At 50.5% G+C, this 23,026-nt stretch overlaps 1 protein-coding gene across 1 annotated transcript; it reads left to right on the top strand.

Moving 5' to 3' along the window:
* Positions 1-134: 134 nt before the first annotated feature.
* LOC144167455 (uncharacterized) lies at positions 135-21,792 on the top strand. Its single transcript, XM_077696714.1, has 3 exons — positions 135-232; positions 8,692-8,802; positions 21,552-21,792. The coding sequence occupies exons 1-3, from the start codon at positions 161-163 to the stop codon at positions 21,699-21,701; spliced, it is 333 nt and encodes a 110-aa protein (XP_077552840.1). The 5' UTR covers positions 135-160; the 3' UTR covers positions 21,702-21,792.
* Positions 21,793-23,026: the final 1,234 nt, after the last annotated feature.

The following is a 23,026-nucleotide window of genomic DNA, read 5'->3' as shown; positions in this document are numbered from 1 at the left end:
TTCTTTCTCTCCATGCGGGCCACGCTTTAAGTGTTTCTTCTAGGCTTCAGCCCCGAAGGTTGTTTTTGCCTCCACTAACGCAGGCATTGTTTGCTTTGTTGCACCTCGTCCCCCTCTCTTCCTAAAACAGTTCCAGATAGGACTTGTGGATTCCGGCGTAATGGCGGAGGCGTCCCTCGCGGAGTTCCGCAACATCGATGGTCTAAGCCGTGCGGTTCGCCTTCCGCCCCAGGTGTGTGCCCACTTTTTTTTTCTTCCTTAGAACCCTTTATGCGTGAACCTGATGGCGGTTTGAACCGGTGCTAGCGCACTGGAGCTTGGCACAGGTGCTTGTTGCAGGATGTTCTTGTTCTTACGAGAAAGGGTGTGAACAGCGAATTTTTCGGCACAGGATCCAACAACAGGTTTCATGCGGGTCCTTAAACCCTTGAATTTGGAAATTGTTATATGAAGGCTGTGGGCTTTCTATAGCCTTATTAGGAATAGAATAACGCGCCATTGTTTTTCCCATCACTCTCGCACAGCAACGAACTGCGAAGACTGCCCACTACGGGTTCGAACGAGCCAGGTGTCTCGCCTGCGCCGCGTGTATACGTCTGTCCCTTTAAAGGGAAGCTATAACGTACATAGTTGAGGGGTTTATTACGTGGGCTACCACGATACAAAACACTACACTGCACTACGTACCTAGCCCCTGGGCAAATACCCGTTAGCGTCTTCTCAGCCCGGCATCGGGTGGCAGTTAGCGTGTCCGCCTGCGTATATGCGCCGACGCGATGCTCGCTGAGGTAAGAAGAGGGGGGAGGGGGCTCACAGTGACCGCTATACATTTAAAGCGTCTCGGCTCGACCGGGCGGCACCAGAGCTCATCCGCATATATTAGATGGTGCCAGCCGTCACAGTGCGGAAGCGGGCAACCCACCAAAGGCGTGGAGAATTCCCTGAGACTCACCGGACATCCTAGATTACGAATTAGCGCAATCAAGGCATGCGCAAGTCAAAGTGGTAAGTGCCGTGACCCACGCTTGTGGGAAACAACGGCCAATGCAACAAAAGGCCAAACGTGGCCGAAATGCATTAAAGGGGTACTGACAGCAATTTTCGGTGTTAATATTACTACACAGTTCGCTCCCTTTCTCAACAGAATACCCTGGCTGAAATATGAGCGTCCTGCGACGCGTGGAACATAGTTCAATTTGATCTGATTTATCGCGTCTACGGAACAGCACGCGGAGCGGTCCGCAGCAAATGGACATTAGCGTGGGATTACTCCGTCGGAGGGAAAAGAAGTGACGTAGCCGTCTGCCTCGGACGCTCGTAAGAAACCGTTACGTCACTTCCCGGGCGGCCGGGCGAGCGGCTTTTGGGCGCTGGCGCGTTTACGAAGCGGTACACGTAGCCAGAACAACAGGTTAACCGCTGCCCAGAAAGGCACTCTTGCCAAAAGAAAGTTCCACACGCAGGAAAGGAGCCGATAATAAAGCCGAGAAGTGCATCAGAAGCCGCCATCAAGTCTTTTATTAAAAGCGGTCATCGCATTTCCGCTGCATTGCTAGGCCTAACCCCTTCAGGCAGCTCATCCGCTCAGCTCCGGCGGTGGGGCGGTCGAAACGCCTCCTCCGGCCTTTGCAGTGTTTTGACGTCCGCACAAAACGGTGAGGTCATTCCGTGATAATGTCACACGCGCCCTCCGGGCTGGAAATGCGGGAAACCAAAACAGACGATTTTTCAGGCCGTTCAAAGTCATTGCACTGCGCTCAATAACTTCAGGGTAATCACATCTGAAAGAACTGGGCTAAGCCGGAAAGCTGCACCTGGTCTTGCTTCATTCAAGTAATTATTATACCAAATTTGTTTGTGAGTAGGGGGCAATGAAGTAAGTCGCTCGCTCGTGTGCATTTCTACTTTGTTTTGCGACAAAGCCCCAACTTATTCGGGAAACTGCTGTAGGTGTAAATCCAGAGTAGACATCCCGGGAAAAATTATCGTGTGGCCTGACCGACTTATCACGACAAGTTCATTTACTTGTTCTAATTAGGTAATCCATAGAGAAATGGTAAACGCTGAGGAATTCTCGTTTGTTGTAAACATGTGAACATCTACGGGATGAGAATGGTTACAGAAAATGGCTGTAACTCTTGTTTTGCTGAAGAGACCACGAAACATATAAATGAAGTCTGACCTCTGAGACCCCGAAATGGATAAGTGAAGTCTGACTACTGAAGCGGCTACACGATCGTGGGAAGTTTTATCTTAGGTGATATCACGGGTCGCAGCTTTACCAGTCGCAGCTTTAATACCAAGAACCTGAAGCCGCTGCTTTTAAGACATTCCATTAGCGTCTCGAAAACAATGCAAGAGAACCCGGCTCCGGTCTTTTCCGGTACAGGACGTTTCGGTACAGGACGTTTCGGTACAGGACGTTTCGGTACAGGACGTTTCGGTACAGGGCGTTTCTGTATACGGTCTTTTCTGTATACGGTCTTTTCGGTGCACAGACATTTCGGTGCACAGACATTTCGGGACGCGGGTATTTCGGTACTAAAACGAATTCAGACGAGCACTTAGGCTGCGCACAGAGTTGACGTGTAGGTGGCAAGCACGCATATCGTATCTATTACAGATGTTCTTGTTAGCAATTCTGCGTTATTTTACGCCAGGAAATGGTTATGTGGCCTGGACCAGAAACAGGCAGCCTCATGTTTGTCCCTTAGAATAAAACTGCAGCCCTTTCAAATTTCATGACTATATTGAACTGGAAAATAGCTTAAATCGCAAATAAATATCATATTGTTTTCCCTGGGCTCGTCGGGACTATGTCCGTTCAATACGCTCGCAAACAAGACACAATCGACTCTCGATAATTAAAAGGGGTTTAATTAGAATTTTCGCAAGGTTCGTACAGGTCCTTGAAAACCCTTGAAGTTGAGAATTCAGTTTTCAAAGGCCTTGAAAGCCTGGAATTTTTCCTTCTCCTTGAAAACTTTTGAATTCTTTGGGCAATAACGAAGAGGCCCGGATATGTGACCTGATTTTTATGGCTTACCATTCTGGCCCTGCACACTGCTCAGTGGCTAAGGCGTTGCGCTGCTGAGCACGAGGTCGCGGGTTCGATTCCCGGCCGCGGCGGCCGCTTTTCTGATGGAGGCGAAAAGCAAAAACGCCCGTGTGTACGAGATTTCGGCGCACGTTAAAGATCCCCAGGTGGTCAAAATTAATCCGGAGCCCTCCACTACGGCGCGCCTCATCGCCTGCGTTGCGTCGGCGCGTTAAACACCACAACCAATCAATGGCCCTGCACACTCCCCATCAAAAACATGCTTTTACAATTTCAAACCAGCTTAAGAGTACAGGCAGGCTGCTTTGTGCAAGGGCTCGTACAGAATGAAATCCCGGCATTGGACGAGGGGAAATTAACATAGGTCCCTTCCCCTGTTCGATTCTTTCTTCCTTGCCTTGTCCTCCTATTCATTTTGCATATCTCTTGTGCCCCAGCTATACCCCACTGTTTCGGAAATGAACGGTGCTGACATCCCAGAATGACATCAAAAGGAGCACAGATAAGCTAGACTGTGAATGTGAGAACACGGTGCATCAGCTCCCAAGCTATGGTGGAATGTTTTATTTTTACACGTGTGATGGCAGGAAACACCAGATACCGCATCCCCTCCCCACTGTTGAACAGACATTTAGGGGATGACAATAGAAGGAGGTATTAAGTTATGTCCCTCGCCATTTTCAGAGGTCGAAAAAGTTCATAATGGCAAGTTTTTTGTAAAGCTCTCTGAATATTTTTCCTGGTGGCACTAAATTTGGCCACTTCCAAAGGGTGGAGTTGTTCCAAAGAGATTTTTCTCAATGTCATTTTTTGTAATGTAAAGAAGCAAATGTTTTGTGTGCGAGCAGAATAGTAGAACAGTTTGGTACATGTTCTCCCCTGCACTTTTGAAAATACCTTGACAGGGCCTTGAAAGTCCTTGAATATCCTTGAATCCTTGTGTTTGAATCCTGTACGAACCCTGTTTTCGGTTAACATGATGTTGTGTTGCGGTCGCCGCAATTATTGGTGCGATTCGGTGAAAAAAATGGCCCGATAATTCGAAGCCAAGACCAATTATGCTGATTATTGCACGGTACTTTCAATAAAACCATACTGGTGGCCGTCACTTCTCGATGAAATTCAATTTTTTTTTGGCGCCAAAACACCACCGTGCACTGTTATGTCAACGCCGTCGCAACTGAAAAAAAAAAAGGCTCGTTGGACCTTTTGATGCAATGGACCTTTTGACTCTGCTGTCACAAGACTGTGGGAACTCTTGACTCATTGGACCTATTTCCCAGAAGCACCTGCGGGGTAACTTGGCAAAGAATGCTACGCAAGCAAAAAAGTGTAGCTGGAGCCATAATTCTGACAAGGGGACTTATGCCGCCGTGTCTAACTAAATGTTGGCTGTAACAACGGTACCATTTTCGGGTATTTCTCATTATTTCGGACCTTCGTCTTCTGGTAAACATGAGTCGTAGGTGGGTTTCTAAGCGGCAATGTGGTCCTCAAAACCTAGTAACAGCGCTAACAACGCGATCAAGAAGACACGAAGAAGCCACAGACACGGCGCCGTGTTTGTGACTTCTTCTATCGCCCATTATACGTTAAAAACCCGTGAATTTCCGTCAAATAAACCAGCATGAACCCTGTTTGAACTAGGGTTACCCGTGGCTGTTAAGCTCATTTCAGGTCCCATTCATAACATAAAGAAAGACCCGTAAAGGGTGCACCCTATTCACGAATATCGAGTTCTACTACTGCTGCCGCTACTACTGTCTGGTTGTAGATGGCACCTTAGCAGGCAAGCGAGCCCTGTAAAATGTTTCATATTTTTCGAGCATTATTGTGCATGTTCTGCAGTCATAGCTGCATGTAAGGCAGTGACGCAATTTGTTACACGTGTTGCCGACAAGCCAGTCAGTCGTTGCTGCTTCGTTGCCCTGGGAACGTCCACTGCAAATGCTGTCAATATGGCGATACCGGCCGTTCAACAACTTCTAGGTCATTGCATAGCACTGCTGCTACCAAGATTGAGTTAAAGCAGGGCAGGATGGTATTGGATGCAGGTAGGGGTGGCTTTTCACGGCCTGACTTTAAGCTCTGCTGTGGCTTCTGTGTGGCCATTGCTTATGGCGACCTCTGACGCCATTGACACCCTGTGCCTCTGGTGTCCGAGTCGTCGGCTTGGTGTAGTTTCCTGTTTCCTCTATCTACAGAGTGGTTTATCGATGTGTGCAGTTTTGAACAGTTCTGATCAAACGTGTGAGCTCAGTTTACACCGAGTTTCTAAAGGAATGCCAGGCACAACTTGTACGAGGAATGCGAAAGCGAAAACATGCAAAGCTTTTCCGAGTTGCCATTAAGCAGATTACCAGCTCATTTATTTATTTATTTATTTATTTATTTATTTATTTAAAAGGGAAAAATATGGAGGAAAAAAGGTGGCTATCCTAATTCCAAGTGTGTTCATAAATGGCGCAACCTGTTGATCCTCCGCCGAACCTTCAACTAAAAAGAGCTTGCGCGAATGTCACGATCCCTGGCTGGCTTTGAGATGTCCAGAACCGTTACACTCCACATTGCACTGGTGCAAACACCTGTGTGGGCACGAGGACCGATCAATACTATGGTAAAGCTCGGGCTGATTAGCTGGCAGGTACAATCAGGTTACCCTGCTGTGGCTTCATATATAGTTACAGAGCTGGAAGATCTAACTGGTTGTTCGGGGGTGGTAACTATAAACGTATCACTATATGTACTGAGCGGGCTCATGCAATATCCCCCCGCAGTGGTCGGCCAGCCTGACCACACACAACTGTGTTTTGGTTGCTGTCGTTTACTTAAAAAGACCCTGCAGCGCTTTGAGCAGTGCAAATAAACCGTCGCGACGTCGAGATTACACTGCCAGTAATACCTAAGTCAAATATTAAACGCGCGCATGAAGCGGTTAGCACGCCAATAGCGGTGAAAGACTCGGAGAAACCTACCGCGCTCTCTTCAATTTCCCTCATTATGTACTATCGGCACCGCTGTAATTAGGCTATTTCAGTGGTGGCTATCCTATTGCCTGTTGCTGGTCAACTTCACGGCTTTTTTTCTTGCATTTCCTGTGACGATCCGCCATCGTCGCGCTCTGTGCACCGTATTCTATGCCTGAACATTTTGAATGGTTTTGGCGTTTATTTTTTGTTTCGCGTGCGCGCGGAGTTTGAGTGACTAACTAAATACAGTACTTCCCTTTCAACCAAACCCCTCGACAACAAACGTTTACTGCTTAAAATACGTCCTACCAGCCTCAACGCTTGCTTGCGAGCAGGCAGCAGTGCCGGGTTTTTTGTTGCACCAGAGCACCCGCCGCGGTGGCTCATTGGCTAAGGCGTTCTGTTGCTGAGTACGAGGACGCGGGTTCGATTCCCGGCCGCGGTTGCTGCTTTTCTGGTGGAGGCGAAAAGCGAAAACGCCCGTGTTTTTGAAATTTCGCCGCACGTCAAAGATCCCCAGGTGGTCAAGATTATTCCGGAGCCCTTCACTCATCGCCTGTGTAGCGTCGGCGCGCAATCAATCAATCGATAAACCACACAATCAATGAATCAATCAATGAATCAATCAATGAATCAATGAATCAATCAATGAAACAATCAATGACTCAATCAATGAATGAATCAATCAATAAACCGCACAATCAATCAGCTGCACCAGAACGGAGACAGCCCCCTCCACGTTGCGGGAAAAAAAGAACTCTCCTGTCTTATATATCGAAGGCAGCCGAAGAGAGTGCCACGACTCGAGCCGCCCCCTTCCCGGGAGAGAGTGCGCAGCTTTCGTCACGTAGGCCTCATCGAGTTGAGAGGGAACGATTATGCGCCATTTTTATCGCGCGTAGCATCAGTGATAGTGGGACAATTCACTTTGATGGGACAAGACTATTCCAAAACACATTACGAGTAGTCGGTAGTAAGTGATGAAGGGTCCCTTTAAATAGTGGTGCTGCGCCGCTATCTGTGTGCGTTAACAGGCTCTCCTTCTGGAGGCTCGCGCATCACTGGTGCCCCCCTTCCACGAGCATTTATTCCCTGTAGGTCGGCAAGACACGGTATCGGTTTCAGATAGGCCCATGACGCATTTCAGGTTAAAAAGGGGTAAAAGAAAAAATTGACCACGCATCTGCCACCTTCCTTCCAAATGTCGTCTAAAGACAATAGTCCGTCTGCTTCCCCTGAATACTAAGTACGATTTGAGTACAATACGTGTGCAATACGAACTGTGGAAGGCACCGGCGAAGACTAGCAACACCTGGCATTGCCGTGGAAAACACATGAATGTGCGCGTGGCCTCCGCAATGGGCTGCCGATGGCGAACCAGCAGCAGCAGATCGCGGAGGCCACGATGTGCGTGCCCAGAACCGCTGCCAGGTGGCGCCACCAATACCGCAGCGGTGCAGTCGGCGTTGCGTTTTTCAAAGCAAAGCATTACTACTTTCGTCCAGCGGAGAATGCGCAAATGACCTTTTGACAAGGAGACACACCCCCCGGCGGCACACCCCTCGAAACGCATCGTGTGATTCGCCGGGCACGCTGTTGGCGCCCGCGGGCACCGACAGCGGTCGCCACCGCCGCTGCGGCCGACGCAGCCAACCACACCAGCAGCCTCCCATGCATGCCGCGCTGGGTCGTTTCGGGCAACGTGACTCGTCTCGCGCCCGGCGAAGAGGAACGGTGCGTTCGCCATGAATGAACGCCGCGTTCGCCCTGCCTCCTTCTGTGAGCGTTGCACGGAACCGAACGGCTTTGAGGCGTGCTCGGCAATAGTTAACCAAGCGAAACCAAGCCTCAACCAGCTTTTGCTTTGCATATCCGAGGTTAGCGGAGCTAAGCGGCATCCATTTTTTTCTACGGTAAATTTTTATACAGCAGCCGGAGAGTTTGCTCTCTCAAACTTCAATCATCCATGCATTTATTTCATAAAGGAACACTGCAAATGTTTCGTATGGATTGCTTTGTGCCTGAGGTGTGCGTAATGTTTTGTTTTTGCTCAACAATTTCGACAAGTATTTCGACAATTTCGACATTCCAACGAGAATAAGAAGTTTAGGAATGGCGTTGCATTTTAAACGTCTTGTTCAACATCTGCGCCAACTTTTGGCGGGCCGGCTGAATCGAGGGACTGACAGGCAGACGGACAGACAGACAGACCACAATTTCCGCGTCCAAGTAGCACCAAAAAGGCTATCGTCTTTAAAAAGGAAATGACAGTGTGACACGAAGTAACCTAGTGAGAAGTAGTTGAGCCAGAGAAATCTAACTCTGCCAACCGGAGCATGGTGCAGTGCAAGCGAGGCGCAGTATTGATGCAGCACGGCCGGTGGCACAAGCTGCTGGAGCCGGACGAGTAAGCCTGCAAGCAGAATGCTTGCAAGAAGGCTTGGAGCATCGCTGCAGTTCTGACTTGGATTTATGCGGCAGAGATGACGGCTGTATCTCGACGCCCATTCCACGATCACGCCGCTTTACCCTTGGGTGTTGTACGACCCCCCCCCCCCCCACACACACACACACACATACATTCCAGCATATTTTCTTCCAGGCTATTACCTTCCCCTGACTGAGTGCCGAGTTGGAAGGTGACGTTATGTTCTGTTGCCGCAGGCCGTCATCTGCAGGCTGAGGGGATTGTCGGCGGACGAGGGAGTCACCATCACTCCGGCCGCCCGAGACGAGCTTTGGAACCAGGTCAAACACAGCCGCCTGCTCGTCGAGGTAAGCAGGCTGGAGGAACAGCGCTTCTACAGAGGGCATGCCAGCCAACAGGCATTTGGTGTGGGGAGGATTCCGGAGGGCTTGAGATTACCCTCGGCATTCGCTGCGTGCGAGACCGGAACAGTGGTTGTTGATGGGCCTGTGCTTTATTCCCACAAGCAACCTCTGCTCCCCTAGACAAGTCGACACGCAACGATTTGTAGTTAATTTGGGCTCGTCCCTTGTAGTGATAGCAACTGGGGAAAATTGGTGGCGGTGACCATAGCAGAAAAATGCAAAAACCGACACCGCTTATAACGGTAGGAAGGAATCTTCCATTTGCGTGATAAGCTGGTGTTTGTGCTTACATTCCTTGCATGTTTGTGTTTTTATTGGTGCCTGGCTTCCAAGCTCAAAGAGTAGTGTTTTGCAGTGTTGCGGAATAGGAAGCCCCACTCCTTTCCAATTCAACTCCGAGGAATTAAAGCTTTCCACAATTCTATTCCTTTTATTCCACGGAATGCCAAAATTTTGATCTTTCCCATTCCTGGAATTATCCGGGAGTTCAAGTCCACCCCTGTAATTCATCAACGTAGAAACTACCTCTTAGTGCATGCGTCGCGTTACCTACGAACGCAACACAACGCTGACGGCATCAGACGCGTTAAGAACTCCGCCAACATATCCATACACGTGGCCACAGTCGAGGAATGGTAGGCGCTTGGTGATATGTCAGTGCTCGCAGATGTAGTTACACACGGCGGATATGCACCATGCAGCGCCGTGGCCACGTGCATCGATGCCTTGGAGCGCGTCTCTCTCAAAGCAATATAAGGAAGCGCAATGATCATAAATGTGCTTTGGTTATACGTTGCCGTCATAAAGCATGTCTTGCATTGTTAAATTAGAAGCTCGAACTTTCTGCGCTGCTGTGGTAGAAAGCTATCATCAAAGACGAATCATTCACTAATTGATTGTGGGCCGATGATTTCTTCTGCTCGACGTGCGCCGAAACCACGGACACTCGACGTGCGAAGTACAGAGCGTCCACTTGGAAGTGCCGCACCACGTTCATGGTCGAAGCACATCAGCGGAAAGGGACGGCTTCGTGGGCGCGTCTGCGCTTCGGGAATCGGTCTGGGTGGGAGAAGACTCCCGGATCGGCCACTCCGCCCGCACACCGAGCGCGTTTAACCACACCGAAGTTAGGGGTGCACGGTCCAACGGCATCGTCCCACTAGGGCGGACAGTCGCGTTACGGCGAAGAGTGCATTACGGCTGAGCTTGGCAACACGACGAAGAGTCTCACTCCGGCGAAAAGTGCGTTACGGCTGAGTGCCGCAACGCGGCGGAGAGTCTCAATACGGCGAAAGGTGCGTTACGGCTGAATGTCGCAACACGGCGGAAGGGGGACAGTTTCAGCCGTTCAAATGCACTGCAGTTAGTTTCATGCAACATTCGCGAAAGACGCAAAAAAATAAAACAAGTGCCCGAAAACAATGAAAATGCGGGAAAGATACAGAGGGATCAAGTTAAGTCGACAGTTTTTTTTTTAATTACGCGATTAGATGTACGTGAAGTACCTCTACCGAGAGGTTATGTGCCCAGGGGGACTCAGAATGAGGTGGTAATTATAGATGTCGGTGCCCGCTTCACGTTCACGCCCGCTTCATGTTCACGCAGTCGCAGATAAAATGCCCGCTTCATGTTCACGCAGTCGCAGTTCGAATCTCCGTAGGGGCGTTGGATGTTTTTTTTTTTTTTTTTTTTTTCCCTAATACTGTCTTTAGCGCTTTTGAGATCTGAAAACATGCTTTCAGCACAGGAAACGCCACAGACTCACGAAAAATTGCCTTACGACGTACAACACAAGTCGCTCCCAGTCACGGTAGCATGGACGGTAGTTACGGTCTGCTATAACTCTTAAAACTAGCCTTCCCGGTACGGGCCGGTAACGGGTACCGTGTACCGTACCGGAACCGTTTTTCCGATCTGCTATAACTCTAATTTCTGCATTTCGGCTTCCTTAACGGCACGGTGTTTATTTATGGTAGGTTACCAATTCTTGCCCTGCTGTTCTCAACGGCTTACTCAATACGAACTAAAGAAAAAGAAGTGAGTTACAAAGCTAGTCCCCGTACGGCCGGTTGGTTCGTCTTCATCTCTTCCCTCTTTCCATCTGAACATGTCACAGGTTTTCAGCCCACAAGCTTCCAATTTTTGGCTAAGGCCACCTGTTCTTTTTCTTTTTCAGTGACATCTGTATGCATAGTAGTCGCCAGCGCACGCCTAGTGAAAACAGGGCTTTCAGAGACTGTTTTAAATACAAGGCTAAAGACAAGGTTAAAGATAGCTATAGTCCCCTCGTGTTCTGTTGACTTTATTCCCTCCAAATTGATTTTGATACCACTTATTCTACCATTATAAGGCTTTTTTTTTGCGCCGGAGGAGAGAACTGGGATGGTTCTAGCCTGTGTACCGCACAATAGCGCCGGACTCGCTACACATTTTTCTGGTTGCCACAAGGTGTATATTTCACAATAGCAATCTAAATATACTGAACACAACTAAGGGATATTGGGCGCGGGTTTATTGTTGATGGCATAGCGAACATTATTGTAATACAAATACGTAGAATATATATGCTTGAAAGATATCAATTAACACACAACGAAATCAGACAAGTGCCCGAAAACAATGAACATGCGGGAAATACGCGTCAACGTATATGTGCAGGCTCGTACACGTAACGCACAGCTCTGTCAGTGTTGCATGAAACTAGCTGCAGATCATTTGAACGGCTGAACAACTGAAACTGTCCCCCTTCCCCTGTGTTGCGACGTTCAGTCGTAACGCACTTTTCGCCGTAGTGAGACTGTCCGCCGTGTGGCGACGTTCGGCCGTAACGCACTCTCCGCCGTGTTGCGACGCTCAGCCGTTATGCACTTTTCGCTGTAGTGAGACTCTCCCCCGTGTTGCGATGCTCAGCCGTAATGCACTCTTCGCCGTAACGCGACTGTGTGCCGTAATGAAATAGAACCAACTCACCTAGAAGGGGCCCGGAAGGGAAATTTCCCTCTCCCCTCTTGGCAGGTGGAACCCCAAAACCTCGGCGCCTTTTGTCGCTTCTTTCTCGCCTTTTATCGCTTCCCGTAGTGGGACGATTCCGGTGGGTTGGGCGCCCGCAGTACGTGGACTGTTGACAACAATGTAGTCTCCAAAGTAGGTAGCTTGTGGTATGATATTGTTCCCCCACGGCGCGCGTCTGCCGCGTGGGGCCAATGGCAGCGCGGCGCGCGAACGTCATGGTGATGTTGCGGGCGGGAAACATGCTCTGACGCATCGATTTGCATGCCTCTTTTCCCGAAGACGCGGCGCCCCCTGCCCGCGCACCCTGTGGTCAAACGGTGGCGGGGAGCGGTTTCCGGAGCGGGTACCGCCATGGAGACGCATGTGCGTCATTGAGATCCGGTTTTCTGCGGTGTTTCGGAAACTGCTCCCCACCGTCGTTTGGCGGAATCCGCCGCTGCTGATGATGATGATCGCGATTGGTTTCCGCTTTGTAGCGGGAAACAATTCATTGCGGTGTGGTGCCACCTAGCGTGCCTAGCTGAAGTTCAAGTGGCAGGGTTCGCCGGCGTTTCTTCTCCGGCTGCGTTCTCGTTGTATGAACGGCAATCCCACATTACGGCGAGGAGCAGACGAAGGTTTTAGATGCAGAGCATCTGATTCACTCGCCTTGTCCCTCCGGCGTCGTCGTCGTCGTCGGCGTTGTCCGCCCCATAGAGTTTCTCAATGGTCCGCCCCTACGCCATTCTCCTCGCCGCGCCAGCTGCGCTCTCCGCCGCTCACCCCCTCTCCTCTCCGATAGCGAACACTCTCTCGCGAGGGGCATTGGATTGGATTCGATTGGCTTGGATTGGATTGAATTTGGATTGGATTGGATTAAAGTGGATTGTGTTGGATTGTGTTGCGTCATAGCCGCGCCACGTTGCGTCATAGCCGCGGTCGTTCCAGCACCGGCGTTCCGATTTCCATCGATGCGTCGAATGGAGCCTAACAATTCTGCTATCGCCCGCGCAACCGTAACAAGCACCGATCACTGTGATAACAGGAAGGCTAGCACCACTGAAGACAAGGCTGCGAAGCGGCGTGAACGTGATGCTGAACGCAAACGATTGAAGCGAGCAGCCGATTCCGAACTTACCCGCCGCGGTGGCTCAGTGGCTAAGACGTTGCGCTGCTGAGCACGAGGTCACGGGTTCGATTCCCGGCCGCGGCGGCCGCTTTTCTGATGGAGGCGAAAAGCAAAAACGCCCGTGTGTACGAGATTTCGGCGCACGTTAAAGATCCCCAGGTGGTCAAAATTAATCCGGAGCCCTCCACTACGGCGCGCCTCATCGCCTGCGTTGCGTCGGCGCGTTAAACCACACAATCAATCAATCAACCGATTCCGAACTTTGTAAACGTGATACCGAACGCAAACGGTTTAAGCGAGCAGCCGATGCTCGCTGTGGCGTCGCATCTCCACAGGGTTCCCCTGGCGGGAAGGTAGGGTAATTTTCACCGACCGCTATTGCTGGTGCAGAAAGCGGTCAAGCGCACTGCTCCGGCGGTCTCGGTTCCTGACGTGTGCGCAAACACCGACGGTATATACATAGTCCGGGTGTCACGGTAAAAGCGACGGAGAGCTTGTCCGGAAAAAAGAATGAAATCTAAGTACGGGAATAAATGCCATTATGTTTTTTTTTTTTTTGTAGTAAGGTACTTACCAGAAACCAAGTGTTTCCCCCATAACCTGGACGCATTACTCGGCTCCCATGGACGACCATCTTTACTTTTGCGACGGACGGCCTTCATCCATGGCAGCGGCCGTAGCCGATCGCGTGCGGCCTAACGGGAAGCGATAAAGCCGACACCGTTCTCTTTTCGGCACTCGGAGTTACGGCGGAACGCAGCACAAGTTGTGGGCATTGTTCCGCGCACAACGAGCACAAAAACAATAATTAAACGATGTAAATACAACCACGACCCCTTCGCGCACATGCGTGAGCTATGGGGAATGTCGTCTGATGCCCCTGCCGGACTGCTTAGGAACTTGGCCGCTAGGGGATTGCGCATGCGCAGTGGGGTTGTGAAAGAGGCGCAGAAGACATGGTCCGCGGGAGCGGGCGACGCGCACCCCCTCTGCTCCGCTCCGTTTCGGCGTGCCTGAATGCAACTTTTGGCATACGTCATCAACGACGCTTCCGCGCCCCGCGCCATTACTCGCTGCCGCCGCCAGTTAGTTAACTCTGCACGCGGAAATCGCGAGTGCGCAGCCGAAAATATCTATAGTTCATACTAGTGTCAGACACTAGTTCATACCACAAGCTAGATGCAGCGCTGTAGAAGCTACATTGTTGTCAACAGTGCAACCACTGAGGGCGCCTAACTCGCCGTGAAAGGGGTCCTGAAAGGGCATTCCCTTCTCGTGCCGAAGCGGGAGGGGGGGGGGGGAGGGGGATGTCACCTTGTCAGGCATTTTTTCCCTGTAGCCTTTTTGACCATCCCCCTCGACAACTGTATAGCCATTCCTGTACATGTTGTCGCAATGAACTTTCAACTTTCTCCCCTCCCGGCAAGTGGAACCGAAAGGCCCTGGCACCTTTTGCGCTTGGGCGCAACACATTAATCGTGCCATCACATCCAACGAGCAGAAACATCCAATTTTGTGCCGTTACATCCAAAGTGCCACCACATCCAACGTGCCATTACATCCAACGTGCCATTACATCCAGCGTGTCATTACATCCGTGCCATTACATCCATCGAGCAACTTCGTCCAACGCTGTGTCATTACATCCAATTTCGGCCAGTACATCCAATGCGCCACCACATCCAACGTTTCATTACTAACAGCGCGTAATGCCCTGTTGCCTAACATAACTACATTTCTAGGTTTAATTAGACGAAGTCTGACTGAACCCCGCGAATGGAGTGTTTTAGTGCAGCGGGCAGTGTGCGCTATACGCTACGCCTTCTCTTCCACGTGTAAGTGTTTGGTACGAGGAATAATTGCACCCACTACAATTTATCAGTTATAATTCGAGTGCCGCTTGAAAACGGCAGGGGGTGCAGACGGGTTTTTGAGAGACTCTGGATTTTGACGCGCCACGTTGGAAACCGGATTGCTCGGATTATGGTCCCTAGAAAGATTTGCTAGTCCGCCGTCCGCCGGCCGCGAACGGGGCTCCTCCGTGATGCATGTGGCGACGGCGCTGCAGGCAATCGGAGCGCGGCCGCCGGCGCGGGGAGCAGAGCGGCGGACGGCGCTCCGCCGTGCTATAGTGCCTAGAATATACTGCACTATAGCCGTGCTGCCTTTGTAGGTCTGGGCGGTTTCAGCCTATTTTAACTGTGCGTTTTCGTCCTCTCTTTCTGTCTACATTATAAATTTCTTCCCACGATCGAGCCAAACCACGAAATCGTGTCGCTGCGCTCTATCCTCCATATTCTCTTCCGTGCAGAAGATTTCCATACATACCAGGGGACATCGGAAACACTGTCGGCACGGCATCTTTTGCGAGCTGGACATTACGCGGAATTTCGACTTGTTACCTACGTACACTGCCATGGATATGTAAACGCGTTAAAATATTTGTGTGGTGTGTGGGCGCTCCGCAAATTCTTTTGTGGCCTTCTGGAGCCGTCCTGACTTTTTCGTTTGCGAGTCAATTTTAAGCTTGAACGAGATCTGACCAATTCGCATCGTTCATTAATTAGGCCCCATCGCACGTCTTCGCTGCCTCCTCAGTTGGGAATATCTGTTAAACGTATCTGAATAAAAATATTACGTTCTGAAAAATATCTGAATAAAAATATTACGTGTGCACGCATGCATACGATGTTTTTGGCACTTTCAGTTAACAGGCAGAAACTGGTGTAGTATCAAACCTTTTATTTCGTGCGCCTGTAATTTTTGTGAATTCCGAGATTTAGAAAATTCGCTAACTTGATTGAGGGACACGCGAATCTTATTTTTAATAGAATCAAGCTACAAAACGGTAACTGCGCTGGCAATGTTCTTCATTGCACAGGGATTTCTTTTTTTTTTTTTTGATCGCCTGCATAGTCGAAGTGAATCGCGAGGCGCACGCGGGGAAAGCAACAAGGGAGAATATTTGTGTTATGGCCAATCATTTTATTTACGGCAATTTGAAATTAAGTTCTTGAAGCTTATTTAATCCAATGACCATATTCTTGCTTTACCCGTCCACACCCCCCCCCCCCCCCCCCGAAACCCCGCGGTCCGCCCACGCAAAAGGGGGGCCGGAATGGGAAGGGGCGAGGGGGGTGCTCGGCCCTAAGTATTTAGGAACGGGGTTTTTTTTTGGGGGGGGGGGGGGAGCATTTCACTACAGCTTTTTTTCTGTTTCGCGAACTATCCTGGCCGGCTGCATGCCGTTCATACCACCTTCAATGCATGACGTTCGGGGATAACCCAATAGTTTTCCCGATTAATTAGAACCACCACTGCGTCTGGCGCCACCGCGCTCGCTTTGAACGTGATCTCACTGTCTCAACATTGAACAAAACAATGGTTCCAGCGGCGGTAGCGAAACGGCTACTCTTGTTGCTGTGGTTTCACCCATAGGTCTCACTCGCGAAGGTGACCGGCCGCAAAAAGGCTCCGTTGCCCGATTCGCGAAAAATTCGGGCTGCTAAATTAAAAGGTCTTACAGTACATCGGAACCCCGCTGATATGTTCCCCGGACTTACGACGGCCCGCTTCATACGACGGATTGTAGTGGTACCGGAAAACTCCCCATAGAAACAATGCATTAAAAACCCCGATAATATGAGGCTCGGGAGCATGCGGTCCGCTTCATACTATGGACCCTGGAACGGACCCGTGGCGGACCAACATGCGTTTTCCCCATATTTTCCACCGCTTCGCCGCCTTGTCCCGACCTTTCTTTATTCTGAACCGTCATTTGACGCTGCTTAATGTGCAAAGGTCCGCATGCGGGCCAGACCACTCGCTGAACAGACGCATTTTCCCCACTCAATCCGCTCGATCATGTGGGCCTTATCTCACTCGTGCAAGCTCGGACAACGTGGAGGGGAAGGGGGCACAATATAGGCGTTTCTTTTTTCACTTGGGAGTTCATCTAAAGGTTCGCAAATCACGCGAGAACGTGCTAACTAAAATTACGCCCACCTCCCCTCGCGGGAACCCTGGTGTGATGCGACGCTGAAGGGGGTTCCATTGTGCGTTTCCGTTGGGTCGATTACTCGAATTGCGTGAGCAATCGTCGGGTAATGAGAGAGAGAGAGAGAGAGAGAGAGAGAGAGAGAGCAAGCGTAGCGCGGACGACCGTCGACTGAGAAACTGGCCGGAGCGCGGCACTCCGCTTAAGGGGTATTCACACGACGGAGCGTTTCAGCGGAGAAATCTGAGGGAGGTCGTGACGTCACCGCAGGCGGACCTCCGCTCGGCTAGCTCCTTCGCTCACACGGAGGATGCGACTTTCGGACGGACATCACTGTTTGCAGCCGCCTATCTCGAAAGCATAGCTGCCGTAGCACCGCCGATTCCGCGACGGCGGCAATTTCTGTTAAGCGCATACGTACTGATCTTGTCAACCGACCAAAAATTGGTCGTCGACGCGATGCAGGTGCTGCCGCGCGGAGAGAACGGCGCGCGACGTAGTAGCAGCCGACCGGCCCACCTACAGGCCCGCATACTGATGTTAGGCTTAACACTGCGGCGAATATTGGATCGCCGCTCTGGCAAGCGGCTCAGGTGACGATTTTTAAAGCAACTTTCCATCACATCATTACCCCATTTCTCGTATACGCAGCTTTGTTTGCGCCTTGGGGAGCAATAACAAGCTGTTGCTCGAGCTACCGGCGTCGGCCTGCGCCACTTCGCAGCCGCGGCCGCCGCTCGCCAAGCGCCCGTGCTGGTGGTATACGCGGCTCCCTCAGTGCGCCTGTCATGTGCGCCACGCATTTTCGCGTCCAATGTATTAAGAAGCGATAAAAATAAAGTGCCTGCAACCGCTCTAGAACTTCAGTCACGGCCAGCGGCCCGATGAGCAGACGAAATCCCGCCGCCTCCGCCGCGGAGCGTCGGAGGGTTTGTAGCTCGGGAGCAGAAGCTCCGATCTCCCATCGGAGGCGGTGCGCCGGAGAGAAACCGTGACGTAGGGGTCACGTGGTGCGCACTCCTAGGAGCGAAACGTCGGATTTCTCTCTCGTGTGAATACCCCTTTATATGCGCAGCGCGCCCGAAGGAGAGGAGACCGCGGAAATAGAGGGCTCTGCACATGCGCACAGCGCGCTTGCGACGCGCGCAGCGCCGCCCACCGGCGGAGTGAGTGCGCTGCGCCACGCGCCCGCAGATGTTGGGCGAGAGTATTCGCTATCGGAGAGAGGAGAGGGGGTGAGCGGAGGAGAGACGCAGCTGTGTGGACACGGACGACGACGACGACGCAGGAAGGACAGGGCCGCCGGCAAGAGATGCTCCTCTCAGCGTCGCATCTAAAAAAGTTTACATAAGTTCTCAGCCCACCTGTCGCGTGATACCGTCTACTAGGCCGGCATTTATCCGCACCCCGGTCGTACGACACCCCGGTCATACGACACTTTGTCGCGGGCCCTTGAAAGTCGCATTATCGGGGTTCCACTGTAGTTCTCTCACAGCTTCAATTGTGAGCTGATGTACCTCGAGCCATTGGATTTCACCGCTCTATCTGCCCGACAAATCCCGATGCGCGCCCGCTCTCCGCGGAGTAGCGCGCGGCACTGGCCAGCCAGCGGCCGCTCTATGGCCGCTCTCGCTCCGACCGCTCCAGCGCTCCGATTGCTCGCAGCGCCCTCTGCGCAGCGCTGTGTGCATCAGCGGCGCGGACACGCCTCCCCGTAGAGAAGGCGCAGGGACGGCAGACTAGCAAATATTTCTAGGGACCCTACTCGGATGGACACGTGTCCGTCGCTTTAGTAGGTTCGCGCAGCATGAGAAAGGTGCGCCGTCAGCTTTCGCCCGTGGGCGCCATAGCAAATCCTTAGGAAGTTTTAGCATAGCGGCGAGCCTACAATACGCTACGGTCAGCCGGTACCGGAACCCGACTGGGCATGTGCGCATTTGTTCCGCGGGGATGAGAGGCCCGCCTAGCCGATCCCGCGCATTAGTTCATTGAGGGGTGGCCCTCCTGGCCGTCCCCGCACGCGCATGCCTTTGGTCCAACTACACGCCGACCCTGGCGTACTGTACGCTTCCGCTATGCTAAAATTCTCTATTGAAGCTACAAAAGGAAAAACGTACTCCTACAAACGAGAACAGAAAAATACATAAAAACTATGGGGGCATTTAAGCTTTATCTTGAGAAGATGTAGGAGCATTATTTCTTTTCTAAGTTACGTAACCAAGTTATGTCGTGGACTTTAGTGTCACCAAGTTTGTTCTCCTGAGTTTAGCGTTGCTAAGTGTATGATAACCGGAAACACGCAAGAGCTCAAACAGGGCATATTTTCGTCGTTACCATTTTTTTTGCCTTGCGTCTTTTCTTTTTATTCGTTATCATCACTAGCAGCCTTGGCCGACCACCCTTCTCAGGCCTATGTTCAGGCTTAGCATTAGGTAATCTTTTAGTTCAGCTTAATGATGTAGTACCAAGTGCGTCAAAATCTTCACTTTACCTGCAGGTACCGATTGACAGGGTTAGACTTCAACGCATGACGTTAGGATAAACGTTGGACCGTGGCAAACCCGCATGTACCCCTCCCTCTGCTCAGCCAGCAGTTCGCCCGTCATTTCTATCTATTTTCGTAGGCCACTGTCCACTTCTTTCCCCGTAAATATTTATGCATGCCGAGAGGCAAGATAAGGAGGCTTGGTACACCGCGTTTAGTCGGTGAACGACCGTCATGAAGCCAGAATGAATCGAGCACTCTGATGATGATCGTGACGAACATGAAGGTGACTAGTTGCGGCTGTGCGGTGATGATAATTAGCGTACAGAGAAAAAAAGTTCGCCAGATGCTCACAATACCTAATCATTCATGGCCCTTCCTTGTTCGGCCACATCTTGCGCGCCAGTCAATGGGGCCAGACCGCGCATACCCGCGTCAGCAACCAATTGGGATGTCTGGCGCGACATACCCGCTTTCGGAGCCGGTGCGTGCCCTTGTTTACAGACAATGGGATTATTTCGCCTACACTCCTTGGGTTACTTTTGTGGTCACGCCGACGCAGAAACGGCGCGTTTTTCGCCGCCTGGGCCTTCAGCGATGCTCACGCGTTAAAAAGGCTCCCCTGCGGGCTACCCATGCAAGTGGACCGCCTGCGAAACAGTTTTATTCCCACGTTGCACACAGTACTGCGCTCCAAAAGGGACTTGTAAATGTTAACTGAAAAGAGAACTCTTAAACTGCCATGTGGAAGTGTAACGGGGAGACAAATACAATCATGGCACAATTATGTCAACGTTATGAAATAACGACACCGCAGGTATGTCATCATTCTGGCACATTACGTTTTGTTTTCGGGGTCCCCTTAAGTGGCTCGTGCTGTCGGCTTCTCCTGTCGTCGTCGTCTCACACTACTAAAACAACGGGGCACTCGTTTTCTGACACCTCGCGCTAGAACGTAAGGTATACTAAAAGAAAAGTGTATAATGGATAACACCGGTTCAAAATAAACTAAAAAGGTTTAAAAATTTGTGGAACGCTCGCTGTCCGCTTCAGCAATCGCGAAGCCCAAGCAGAAACTGTTTGTAGATGGGTTATAATTTGTTACACTCAAATATCCACCGGCTGTCGACTCTTAAACTGATCCCGTCGGGTGGTCGGTCGAAGCTATAAAAGACATAATTACCTGGTGCCGGCCGGGGCATCGTTGATCACCGAGGACGAGCTTACACTGCGCTCGCGTTGACCCCTGCCACTACCCCAGATTGGGGCAGACCGTGCATGCAAATTACTTATATCCGGTTCACCGCAAGAGAGGGTGCCACCGACTCAGCAAGCGCGCGATTTCTCTTCCCACCGGTGCTTCTCCGGCGTCCAATCAGCGCGCGCCGTGCGGCAAAAGAGAGACTTACAATCTTTGAATACACTTATATACATTGCGTGCTTCCCTGGTTTCACGTTAGGGGAGATGGCCCAAGTTCTTTTGTTAGGATTGCAGCTGACATTTTAAAGCATTGCTTATTAATGCGGCACAGCGGGTTGCACTGGTGAGGTTTCAGTGCTTATAGTCATGTTTGTCTTGAAGCATCAAGCCAACCTTCTTGAATCACATGCTGGCTGCATGCTTTGCCATTCATTCTTGTTGCGTGCACATCACCTGAAACTAAAATGGTCATAACTGTTTCTCCAGCCTCCTGGCTTCACCGGTGCCCAGCAAATGCAGTTGGAAGTGGTTGCGATTAATTGCTATCCTTTCAACGACCCACATGTGAGCCCAGGCATTGTCGTCAAAGCGTGAGTCTAAGAAGCTCGCCACTTAGTAGAAAAAAAAATACTTGTAGCCCCTCTCCTTAGTGACCATGTACGAGTTGGATGGGAATTTTTCCTACAAGTACTTGTGAATTCGTGGATGCATGCAGGCATTTCCCACCAGAAAGAACTGGAACTGACAGCCCTGGTGTAGTGTTCTGCCGGGAACCTCCATGACGGGAGATGCTTTGCTTGTTTGTCCAAGTCACAAGTCCGATTCGTGCCAGGGCCTGCCCAATACTTGCTTATCTTGTGCTCTGGGGAATCGCTACTCCTGCCGGCAGGTGGTGAAGGCGGCGTGCGGTGTGGAGCCTGCCGTCGTGGAGCTGCTCAAGGACGAGCCGACCGGCGAACGCGTCAGCGTCAACGAGGCGGTCGTCGCGTTCGTGAGGAGCAGCAGCCAGCCTCAGACTCCTCCCGCGCACTGCTGCTAGATCCACTGTTAAATTAATGTATATAATATTGTTTTTGTGTTTTTCTCCATATGACATTTGTGGTAACAACAACAGTTAACTTTTGATACCAGAACATGACGTAACTAAGAGTAACGACTCTGAAAACGTGCATTTCCATCCACGTTGATGTTTCTGTAGGCTAGTGCTACGGCATGGCGCCTGTGAATGCTAGTACGGAACTCTTGCCGTGAAGTTCAAGTACGGCTTCACATTGTACTTGTGTGGTACGGCTTCTCACAGTTGCACTTGCGTTACGGCACGTGTGCCGTCGCTTACAACTACAGCTTCAATAGAGTTTTTTTGTTTGATGGATACATACCGGCATCAAGAGTTAGCGGTACTCTTGATGCCGGTATGTATCCATCAAACGAAAAAACGCTACTGAAGCTGTAGTTGTAAGCGACGGCACACGTGCCGTAACGCAAGTGCAACTGTGAGACGCCGTACCACACAAGTACAATGTGAAGCCGTACTTGAACTTCACGGCAAGAGTTCCGTACTAGCATTCACAGGCGCCATGCCGTAGCACTAGCCTACAGAAACATCAACGTGGATGGAAATGCACGTTTTCAGAGTCGTTACTCTTAGTTACGTCATGTTCTGGTATCAAAAGTTAACTGTTGTTGTTGTTAGTCGACACACCACAAATTACAAAATAGAAATTAACCCTCCAGGAATTTGATTGGCTCCCTTTGTGTGATGTAATTGCTGCCATTCTTCCTTGAAGTGAAAAAGTAAAACCTGAAACACAAAACATTTATTCACGATTAGGAGAAGTACTGCTGGGAGTCCATACTAAGGCACGAATTTATGCCACATACTAAATTAGGGAACTCACCTTTACCGGAATGTAAAATATAGCAGTGGGATAGCAGGGTATGATTTCACGGTTGTGCAAGAAAATTCACGGTTGTGGGCACTGCACGGTTGTGCAGTGCCCACCATGCAAATCGAATGATTAAGCAGCCGAAAATATACTGTTCCAAATGTGACCACAAAAAGACCAATAAACGGTTCTGCTGAAAAAATAAATAAAAGGCCTATATCAAACAGCCCTTCACGCTATCTAGAATAGTTAATAGAAGACACAATAAGCTATACAGAATAAGTTGCCGCCCAAGGTTACAACAGAAAGTTGAGTTGTCAACAGTTTTGCATACAAATTTGTCAGAACAAATTTGTATGCAAAACTGTCCCAAGGTTACAGCAGAAAGTTGAGTTGTCAACAGTTTTGCATACAAATTTGTCAGAACAAATTTGTATGCAAAACTGTTCCATCAGCGAAACATTGACAATCTAGTGTT

This window comes from Haemaphysalis longicornis, unplaced genomic scaffold (genome assembly GCF_048455015.1).
Source record: "Haemaphysalis longicornis isolate Haplotype H1 unplaced genomic scaffold, Haemaphysalis longicornis Haplotype H1 scaffold_2, whole genome shotgun sequence".
Lineage (NCBI taxonomy): Eukaryota > Metazoa > Arthropoda > Arachnida > Ixodida > Ixodidae > Haemaphysalis > Haemaphysalis longicornis.
The sequence above is the reverse complement of the archived record's forward strand: the minus strand, read 5'-3'. Positions and strand labels throughout refer to the sequence as shown.